General features: G+C 28.9%; 1 protein-coding gene across 1 annotated transcript; it reads right to left on the reverse strand.

Annotated features, from left to right (window-relative positions):
• Nucleotides 1–9,755: 9,755 nt before the first annotated feature.
• On the reverse strand, nucleotides 9,756–12,082 carry LOC125575154 (WAT1-related protein At4g01450-like). The gene is made up of 6 exons (XM_048749988.1): nucleotides 11,769–12,082; nucleotides 11,336–11,398; nucleotides 11,079–11,195; nucleotides 10,578–10,965; nucleotides 10,348–10,499; nucleotides 9,756–10,161 (listed from the first exon to the last, which is right to left on the reverse strand). Exons 1-6 carry the CDS (start codon nucleotides 11,951–11,953, stop codon nucleotides 9,978–9,980), a joined length of 1,089 nt encoding a protein of 362 aa, XP_048605945.1. The 5' UTR covers nucleotides 11,954–12,082; the 3' UTR covers nucleotides 9,756–9,977.
• Nucleotides 12,083–12,300: the final 218 nt, after the last annotated feature.

Raw genomic sequence — 12,300 nt, forward strand, 5'->3', positions numbered from 1 at the left:
TCATGTTCTAAGAACTTTTTAAAAGTATTTATTACATGTCTTATCTAATCTAAAATTTAATCGTTTTATTTTACTACTATTATTTTGATTTTGAAAATACTCATTTTTAGAAACCAACCGATAATGTTGCTCCATGAATCAATCGATTGAAATCGGATTCTAAAAGATTCTGACATGTGTTGTGGCTTTTATTGCTAAAAATACATGTGGGGTTTGCCATGCAAAAAAGTAAGTAAAAACTAAAAAGTTATATTTAGCAAACGTCCCCGCGAAGTAAACAAGAGACGTATCAATTTTGGTATGGTATTTTTTTTTTCTGAACATGTTTTTTTTTTGCTCAGTTGCAAAACTGACTATGAAATTCTGCGTAGTGTTTTTTTTTGTTAAAGAAAATTCTGTGTAGGGTTATATATTGGTTATTGATATTTTCGATTGGAAATACATTGATATTTTCGATTGGAAAGACCTGTAAGAAAAAAAAAACATAGCAAAATATTGCGCAAACTTTTGAGCAAAAAGAGAAAGACCATGCTTATAAAAAAAGGTGAATCTTTCTCCGGAGAGAGAATATGAAAAATTCTGATGGCCACTGTGGGAACCAAAATTCGCACTGTCGATTTCCGTTTAAATAAAGAAACTAGGAAAACCCTAATTTTCCGGAGGACTCGGATATCTGCTAATTACCACACGTCAAGCAATCAGAACACGAGAATAACAACGATAAAAATAAGAAATCGAAAAATAGAGCACAGTAGATCTTATTCCGAATCTGCGTATGAGCATTTACAACAAGGTATAAGCCTGGGCTCGAGAGCTGTCGGCGAGATTCCTAGTTCTAGCAACCCTAAGACGGCTAAACCTAATTGAGTCGCAGCTCGAAATAACAAAAACGGAAAATTACCTAAATTGCTCTAAGTGCTAAGTTTGCTCTGAAAAGTGCTCTCTCCCATGCTCCTCGCCTAGGACTCCTTATATACTAGCTCCATGGTCGGTTTACGCTTTTACTCTTCTGCCCTTAAGCCGTTATAGCATAAAAATGGAGATATTCCATTTTTCCCGATCTTCCAATTATCTTCAAAACTTCCGTATTTATCCGCGGAAAGTTGACATTTATCCTTCCTTGTGGACCAAGCGTAAACCGTGATGCGGTTTACGGGCTTTTGGTTAAGAAATCGTAGGATGGGCCTCGAGTCGTGTTTTAGATCCCTTTGGGCCGTCTTCCGACTCGACACGTTTACTACGAATTCTTTTTGATAAAGAATGAACTTTCCGCGGTTTCTAATCCGCGAAGTTTGATCGATGAATTTGAATAGCGGAAAACATGGACTGAGCTTGCTACGGTCTTCGGGAGATAGCATTCGAAGGTTTGACGAGAATGCATGGATTGATGTCGTATCGATGTTCGGAAAGGTTCAATCGCTAAACAGCGACTGAACTTCGGCTCGAGCCCGGTTGCTACGTAGCGACCGAGCGGGACGATCGCTCGGTCGCGACGTAGCGACCGAGCTTTGGCTTGAGCTCGGTCGCTACGTAGCGACCGAGCCTTGGCTTGAATATACTTTCTCCATAAGTTTAAAAGAAACCTTGAGCCAAAATGGGTGATCTAATTTTAGACCAAGGAACAAGGATTACATAAGGTTTATGAATCCGAATATCCAACAATGAAAGGAGAAAAGTAATAAGCTGGTACAAAGAATGATAAAGAATGGTATCAACCATCAATGTCTTGGCAAAGATCCTCGGAGTAGAAAATAATTTATAGTTGTCCATATGCTACAATGATAGCAAAATAAAATGCCAGACACATTGACCCGAGAGAAAGAATGACTATGTCATCCCAGCTTAGCACCACACGGTTTTGATGTCTTAAAGACACAACCAAGTTGCTACAAAGTCTATATAAGATAGACCAAATAAAGTTCCAAATAAAGTTCCATAAATTCTAAGGAACCTCAAAAAGAAAGAAAGGTGCATGAGATAAAATCCGAGTTTTATTAAAGGAAACCATTCCAGACATTGAGATATAAGGCTGGCCAGCTGAACAACTAGGTACCATACCATATAGCTTGGGACGCCAAGTTATAAGGTTATTAAGGTCCTAGATAATGAAATCTCAAATTGATTTATTCCATGTCTGGAACTAAAAGAAACTATATATAGATATATATATATATATATAAGTGTGTCGACACATACATTCATAGAAAATGCGCAAGTGTGTAGCACATGAATACAAAGATATGTATCGAGGATCATAAACTCACACAAGAGTACTCATAATGAATAATGAAAGAAATGTGGGGTTTAAAGTGATATATAAAAGGCGTATTGTATTGGGCATGAATATGTAAACGCCATATGATGCCCAGTGAATATATAAATCCTGAAAGAAGTATAAATCGTGAGACAGACCGGGAAAGGTCTATATAATCCAATGTGGTGGATACTACTACATATTTCACTACATATGATGTCTGGAAGAAATTCAAAAGATGTAGTATGCTATATATGACTCACTAGATGATGATGATAATATTATTGGTACCAAAAGGTTTACCAACGGTATTGAGCTCAGAATCAAAAGATGAGAAAAGAAGTTCTCTTGAACAATATTTTCCTAAAGTTGTTCATGGACTGAATTAAATTACTACATGTAAGCAAGTGAAGAGTTCTATAAGAACAATTCAAATCAGTCCATAGAGGAATTTTAAATTCTTTGTGTTTTATACTAACCAGCCTAAGATTGGTTAAATGGTTATTCATTAAACCTTAGAAAAGGTTATAGACCATCACCACAAATTAGCCAAATTTTGGTAATACTTATGGTTGGTCGAATTCTCACCATGAACCAACCAAGCTGTGGTATGAATGAATAAGCTATCATAAAGATAAGCTATAAGATCGAAGTTCATCTTTGAACAAAAGGTATAGGACCACATTATGCGTCCATATGCGACCCAACGGGTCCGACCATCATATATGAAGATAATGCAGCTTGCATTGCTCAACTCAAAGACGGGTATATCAAAGGCGACCGAACCAAACATATTCTACCCAAGTTCTTCTTTACCCATGAGTTGCAGAAAGCTGGAGAGGTCAACGTCCTTCAGATCCGGTCTAGTGAAAACTCAGCTGACCTCTTCACCAAATCATTGCCCTCTTGCACATTCAGGAAGTTCACACAACAAGATTGGCACGCATAGACTCAAGGACCTTCAGTGATGTCCAAATCAGGAGGAGTAATGTGTGTTGTACTCTTTTTCCTTTCTCTGGTTTCCCTTTTTACCACATTGGGTTTTGGCATCCAAGGGGGAGTGTTATGAATCATGAAGTGGATGGTCCATAACCTAGACCATACAAGTTCAAGACTAGAGTCCATTGGGGGTTTACATCCATCCACATGGAAGACCCATTTTAACCTTATATCTTTATGAGTTTGACCATGTCATTATGTAGAGTATCTTTGTAATCAATTCTCCCTTTGACTCCACCTTGTATGAACCACTATATATAGTGGTGTAAGCAATAAGAAATATACAACACATTCTCACAAATCTTCTCTCAAATTTTAACACATTTTTAGTATTTTCTATACATTTCTTCTATTAACTAATAATAACAACTTAGATGTTCGTTAGCGCATACAGAGATAAACGTTTTATAATTACTTATTAATACATACATTACTAATTAAAATACTAGAATGATAAATTATTATATATATTTTTTCATTTGAATTTTTTTATGTATTGTAATTTTTTTACACTATATTCATTATACAGAAATTAATCTTAAAGTTATTCAATATTCTATTTTTAATTATATAAAACTAAGAATTTTGCTTGATTAATATTTAGTAATGCATTTTCTGTTTTTATTTTTATTTTTTGCAGATAACAACACAATATATATAGAAATTATCTTTGCATTTTATAATATATTTTAGATCTTGGATAATTCTTACTATTATTATAGTCACTTATCTAATTAAAAAAAAAATCTTTTTAATTTTGGGGGTACTTTATATTTTATTCATTAGGGTATAATCGATATTAACCACTCTAAATTTTAATGTGAGAGTTCGACTGCGAAAAATCACTTTGCAAATAATAGTATAGATAGACTATATAAACCTCCAAAATTATGTATTAATGGAATTCATATTAGTTTAAAATTATGCAAAATAAACATTAAGATAAAATGATGAAAATCTTATATATTAAAACAGAAGTCACAACCTTAATTCATGTGTGATTTTTTCAAAATAGACTCTCACTAGAAATCATTTATCATTCATTTATTACTAATAATATGGATTAATAATATATTATTCCTAATATAACTTCGACTCCTAAAAACCCGGATTTGTTAACAAACTCACCTTGATTCATGTGTGATATTTTTATTTGGATTTAAATTTTTTATTAAATGTATTTCCTTAATGCTAATATATAATCTTTGAACTACTTAAATCATAATATAATTTGATATCTTTTAATTTAAAATATAAATATATATATATTTAATTTTCTTAACAAATGTGTTGAAAAACATTATAACAATATCTTAATTATCAAAAATTGTATATAAATATTTTCACTAATTTTGTAATTAGTAATGAAATTAATGTTATTATACATAAATATATATATATACTCTTTTATCTTTTATAAAATGAAAAAATATATCAAATTTTACTATTTTATAGTTATATCTATCATTTTAAAATAAAATATTGTATTTAACTAAATATGATAAAATTATTTTAAACTGATAAATTAATATATTTTATTTTCACAAACATTAAAAATTTATGCTAGAAATATAATATGTTGGTAGAACGGGTTAACATTAGTAAATTAGATAATTCATGTATAAAATTAACGTATCTTAAACCTTTATATATATATATATATATATATAGTTATTATCTTAAATGAATAAACATAAAAAATATTGATAAATGAAATGTAGCGCTTTGAATTACGGATCAAGATCATAATAATTGAATAAAAAATAATTTTAAAATATATATAATAAAAAATACCAATATATGTGATGATTTGAAATAATCAATTAACTTACAGCATGAAAACTATCAAATTGTTATATTTAAAATAATTATATATAAACATTTAAATATATAAGTAACTTAAAAAATATATTCTAATTATGTAAAATATATATAAACATGAAAATTAATACATGCACGGTTGTGCGGATCCGAATCTAGTTTATAGTTAATTTTTATAACTTTTTTTAATATAGATTAAAACTCTGAAACATCTTTTGAAATAAAGAAAATATATTTAATATTAAGTTATCCAATAAAAATTAAATGATAGACATTATAAACAGTTAATTAGAAAAAAATATTAGTTATAACTATGTATAAAAATCTTAGATAACGACGTGGATATCTAAATTTCAAATAGGGTAACTAGACTTATCTGTCACTGGTGGATCAATTCTCCGAAAATTAGTCTAGGCATGGGACTGAGGTACTTCAGGTCCAATAAAAAAACTGTGGATAAAAATACAATAAACCTTCGTATGGTCACTATACAGCAATACTCTTGCTGTTCTCGATTCAGATTTTTTGATACAGATTTTCCACTCGATTTAATCCTAAAATTGTTTTTGAAGTGCGTTGGCTTTCAATCCTTTCTTGTTCCATTCCTCAGCAGTATTATAAAGAATAAGCAAAGAAAAAAAAAAGAATAAGCAAAGCCATAGACCAACTTCTTTTAGTTTAACAAAAAAAAAATTCTTTTAGCCATAAAAATACCACAACTTCTTTTTGTTTGTAAAATATGATAATTTAGTAACGTATAAACTGTATAACATGAAACGGTATGGGAAAAGAAGAAGCCACAAAAAACTAAGCGACGCATGCACATGATTGATTGTTTTCGTTGACAAAAATAAGAGTGATTGTTGTATTTACGTTTGCATATATATTTTTCTTTTAATAAAACTTGTATATATGTTTCATACAAGAAGTTGAGATTTTAATTCTCACACTAAATTTGAGATTTTAATCTACAAGAAGCTGATATTTTAATTCAAACACTAAATTTTAACCTGTTAAATTTTTATTTAATGAATATTTTAAATTTTTACATAATTTATTTATTTTTATTTTCATATGTATTTTTTACTAAATTTGTGCATATCATTTATTTTAATAAGTTTTAGTGGGGCTAAATTATTATCTTTTGAATATAAGTCTGAATTGCCGTATAAAAAATATGTAGGTTCTATTATATACTATAACGCAAAATTAAAATTTTAAAAATTATATCTTGTAACTGATAATATGACCGTAAAAACTACAATCGTAAAATACTATTAGTAGATAATTCATCATATAATCAATTCTTATAAATATTATTTAATTTTAATATTTTTATTTTAACAATGAATATATATATATATATATTGACCTAATTTTTGATATTTTAAAATTAAATATTCTTAATGAACATATTTACTTTTATAATATTGTGCTTTTTAAGATTATTGAATCTGAGTTATTTTGTTTGTATAAATAATTATATTGAATTCTAAAATTTATAAAATAATTGACATATTAAGTTATTTAACTATATTTATTATTTGTCTAGTACTTTAATTACGATTATGATATATTTATATAATAATTATTTTTATTTTTTTTGTTATATTAATCATATTCGAAATAGTATTTTTATATTAATTAAAAAATTAATGGAGTATTTTAAAATTACATAAATTTATCAATAGAAATGAAATATACATCTATATTTACATAAACATATATTTAATCTTACCAAAATATTTTTTAGATTATTATGTTTTAAAATGATTCAAATATTTTTACTTTTGTCAACAAAATTTATGGGACAAATTTAACATTGATAAAAGTTTAGTGATCTTACAAAATTTTAATGATATATTTTTAATATCCTACATAATATCAAAATTAATTTTATATTTGTACTTCTATTCTAACAGTACAAGATAGATATCTTAAAATTTAGTTATTTGATACTGGTAAAAAAGATATTGGATAGTCCATGAAAAAAAGCAAAGAGATAACAACACGATTATCCGTAGTCCATGCATCGAGTTTTATTTTTTCAAAAGTTTCTTAAAAAGGTACTACTACCTAGGCCTGAGACGGATCGGGTATCCGGACAATTTTAAGATATCCGGATCCGGATCCTTATCCGGCGGATCCATAATTTTACTATCCTTATCCGGATCCGGGGTTCACGGATATCCGGGTGTCGGATATCCTTCTAAAAATTATAATATCCGGCGGATATCCGGATCCGGATTTGGATCCTTAAAATAAATAAAAAATAATATTAATATATATAAAATATTAACAATAATTTAAAAATAAAAATATATATAATGTTTTTAATTATTTCTATGTATAATATTACAAAATTTACATAAAATTTATATATACTATTATAAAAATGAAAATATATTAAATAAAATTAGTTTTTATATATAGATATTACTATTTTTGAAATAGTTATTAATAAAATTTACGGATCCGGATATCCGGACTAAAAAATCAAGATATCCGGATCCGGATTCGGCTTTGACGGATCCAACATTTTACTATCCGGATTCGGATTCGGCCTCTCCGGATATCCGGATTTTCGGATCGGATCCGGATCGGATCACGGATCGAATCCGGATCTCGGATAAAAGTTCCAGGCCTACTACTACCTACTAGGTGTTTTGTTCGGATATACATGCATAATTATATGTTTAACAAAACTAATATAAAAAACTAAACACTCATTCATGTAGGTGTTTGTTAATATAGTGTACTATTTATTAAAATAACCTGGGTATGTTGAATTATTTAGAAAGTTTTTACACACTACATTCATTCTTATTTTCTCATTAATTACCAAAAAAATATTTATTTTTATTTTGGTGAAAACAATCTATTCTTTTTTTCTGCAAGCGTATGATCTAACCTTTATTGATAGTCATAAAAAAACAAAAACAACAAAATATTGAGTATGTTTCATGTTATATTGGAGATAGAGAAATTGACTAAAATACCATATTTCTAATATCATTTTCCATATTTTTAAAGAGTATAATAGACACTTATAGTTCTGGAGTTAACTAATCTAGACTTAGAATTTAGATTTGATGAGTGAAGTTTCCGAGGAAGGTGTTTAGGATTTTAATAAATAAATATATATCTATATATACAAAATTTAAAAATAGTTTCAAAAATAATTTTCAATTTTCAAAAATAAAACTAAACAAAAGTAAAAAAATTCAAAAACAAATTTATAAAAACGTTTGAATTTGAAGACGTATACAACTATATATTTTTTATTATTTATTAAAAAAAATTACAACAAAATAAAAAATAAAATAAAAAATATTATTTTTATTTATTTAACTATTTATTTATATTTATATTTATATATTTATAAAGCAACAATATAAGAGCTTTTTGCCTCTGTAAAAAAGAAAGTATTTATGAAACATTTTAATGAAGGTAAACATGAATTGTAGTACAAAACATATGGTAAACATGAAATGTGGTAAACATGAAATACTTCCTCGGAGATATCAGAAGTAAACGATCAATGCTTTCACTAAAACCTCATGTAGTATAAATGTTAAGAGTTATAAAATTTTACCAATCTTTATTTTCCTGTTTCTTAAATTTTAAAATTTTATGATTAATTTTTTTATAGATAATGATCACTTTAGCTGCTGGTCATGATGTCTTTAGTTTATATGAATTGAAAAATTCCTCATAATATAGCGTTTGATTTGATAAAATACCTTTGGGAAAAACATATATAAAGCAGCTTTTGATAAAAATATGACAAATAAAATTATTGAGAACATGAATATCTCTTATACCAGTTAGATACTAATTTAAACCCAAAATAAGAATTAATCAACATATATCAAAAGAATAAAATAGTACTCCCTCCGTTTCTAAATGTAAGTAGTTTTAGTAAAAAGAGTTTGTTTCACAATATAAATAGTTTACATATTTCAATGCATCATTTTCATTTATTGGATATTGTGTAACCAATGAAATAATGTTAAGTTTTTAATAATTGGTTGAATTAATTGGTTAAATGATATATTCTTTTAAATAACAATTTTTTAAATATTCGTGTTTTTAAGCAAAACTAGTTACGATTAAAAACGGAGGGAGTAATAAATAAAAATATATAGATCCGATTGTCCTAATTCACTTGTTTGCAGTTTTTAATAAAGTTATTATAAATAATAATATACCAAATCAATTCTTTTTGGAAGGGCTAAACATATTTTCCGGTGGCACGCACTCCAAATCAGCTGTTCACGAACACACTCTTTCAGGTCACAAGAATATCTCCTACACTATTTTTCCTATTACAAATATTTTTTGTAATTTTTATTTTGTTGTTTTTTTTTCTCTTTTATTTCAGAGAAGCCACGACCCCACAACACATTATATGACTTTTTTCAAACAAATGATGTGGAGGAGAGCATTTGCCCCGAACCAAATGGAGCTACAAGATCAGGCACCATCGATCAAAGGTCTTAGAATAACCGATTCCAACAAAACTGAGTTATTTGGTGATATACTTATAGCTAAATCACTCTAATAAATTGGGTTATTTTAATCTAGTACGGATTTGCTAGTCTAGATTTGTTTAGGATAATTTGTTTATGTAAGATGATTTTATTTTTGGTCAGCATGTGAAAGGATTTACAACAAAGAATTCAGACAAATAAGTCCATTTTCGATACAATTTATTATTTAAAAAAAAGATTACAATACCCAAATTAAGCCATTGAAAAGTAAAATTCAAAAGTTTAAACATTGCAACACAAGTGAGAACATTCTCCAATAACAGTCAAATGATCACTTTCTTCTCTTCTTCATAGTTGATTCGTAGGACATGTCGGTCTTTCTAGATGAAAAGAGGGTTTAGGTAAGTGGATCAAGGAGTCATGGGGATAACCAAAAGACGGCCTAATTTGTTAACATTTGTATGGTCTTCCTCTTCCTTTTCTTCTTCCACCGTACTTGTAGGCAACTTCACGATCTTAGAATCAACTATCTGTTTACTCTTACTCCATAGAAATAAGTATAAACCGACCACAACAACCACAGATCCAATAATGCTGCAACGATAACAAAATAATTTTGAATTAGAAAGATGTTGACGATACAATTTCCAGGGATTTATAGAGCTGTAGTAAAATCAATTGATCATGTTTCAGATATATCATTAAATTTTAACCTACTCTTTGTTTTTTTTAAATGTGAGATTTGTAATAATATTGAATATTCGCATAGTTTTAGTTTACCTTCCTAAGTAAATCATACGATGAAGTATCAAGAAATCGAACAAGGTTGCGGACATAAGTATGACAGGACTGAATGCTGATGTAAAGACGGGTCCACGTTGTTTAATACACCATGACGTTCCCACCGTACACAGTCCTTGGCCAACCGCACCCTATAAACATATGTACACACAATAGATCAATGTTTAATTATCATGAGTTTATATTATATGTATGTGATGTATATATACCGCTATAATGATGGTGATGATGGTGAGTTTGTCTCTGAGGATCCATTCTTCCAAATGTCTAGACTTGATCAAGCTAAGAAGAGCACACTGAATCGTACCAAAGACCGATAAAATAACTGTACTCGAGTATGGACACGGGTAGCTCGAGTTGATCTTGGCTTGTATAAGCATCCAGGAACTGAAAAACGTAACTCCTGTGAATAAAAGAAAACATCCTTTAAACCAATTCTCATGTCCTTTGTGGATGTTTAATATCATTGCTTGTTCTTGAGAGTTCGATAATGGAACGCCTTGGTACAACGTAAGAGTTAAAGCTCCTGCTAAGCTTATTAGAGCTCCAACAACGACGCCGTATCCTGCTTTTGTTTTCATATTTAGCTTGTCAAATCTAAAAAAAAAAAGAAATCAATATTAATATGTGTAACGTTTTAGATTATACACTTGAAATGATAACATGTTGGGACGTTTTTAGGTTATAATTATGCTTAATAGTAAGTGTACCGAAATATTAAAGCCATAATGAAAGTTGTGGCAGGCATTGTTCCCCAGAAAGCAGATCCAATAGTGGCAGAAGTGTAGCTGAGGCCAAGCAAATAGCAATATTGCATCAAACTCGCGCTGCAAACAAAACAAAGAAAAAAAAACATTGCAATAAAAGATTTAAAAAATAAAAAATAAAAGATTAAAAGAAATCTACACAATAAAAGAGGGACATAACTGAAGAAATTATGAGTTAAGGGGCTAAAACTGAAACTCACCCAAAAAGGGCACTGGCGAAATGCTGAAACGAGATGCTTGCAGTTAGCTTCGGCCTTGTTTTCCTGACCAAATCGTGTAAACGAATATTTATTTTGTCCGGAACACAAAAAAAAAACTGAATATATCTATTCATATAATCATTAAAACGTCAATTAAACGGTTTTAGCCTCGAACGTTATTTTTGTCTTTTTAAAATATAACATTTCACAGCATAGTAAACAAAATTTAAATTGAAAAATTACTGGCTTGAACTTACTCTGTTTAATTTTAAACAGCATGAAATGTAAAATTATAAAATTATAAAACAGAATAAGGATATTTAAGTATTGGAAATAATTTTGCCTATTATTTTTGTTTATTATGCAGCTAAAAATTATAAAAATTGAAAACCTAAGAAACAAAATAATTATTAATTTTCAAAATTAGACTTACCGTTCCCAAAAATAAGCGATCGGAAGAAGAAAAAGGGTGGAAATACCCAAACGATAAGTAGCAATAACCATATGATTAATGCCTCCATCAAGAACTTTCTTAATCAAAGCCTGAACCATCCCATTAATCATGTTAATCACGGTAATCATGATCAGCGGTGCCCATTTTCCGTCGATATAACCCATGATTAGTAAGTTAATTAAATATATATTAATAACTTAATAATAAAACGTCTCTTCTCTCACGTAGCCTCTATTCTCTCTCTATCTCGCTCTCTTCTTCTTTTATCTCTCTTCTTTAATAACTTGTTTGCGTAGTAGAAACCAGGTGGATATATTTATATAGACATGAATGCTGAGTTGGAGGCAACAAAATTTCTTTTGGAAAATGAGTCGCTGGCTATTAATTTATTTTAATACAACAAGAAGTTAGTTTTCGAATTGTGTATATATATAATACAGGCTTTTTAATTTTCTTAGTGGAAGAGAGTAGTTGTTTCTTTTAGGACTAGGACTATAAAATCTTAGCTTAT

This window comes from Brassica napus, chromosome C3, assembly GCF_020379485.1.
Source record: "Brassica napus cultivar Da-Ae chromosome C3, Da-Ae, whole genome shotgun sequence".
NCBI classification, from domain to species: Eukaryota; Viridiplantae; Streptophyta; class Magnoliopsida; order Brassicales; family Brassicaceae; genus Brassica; species Brassica napus.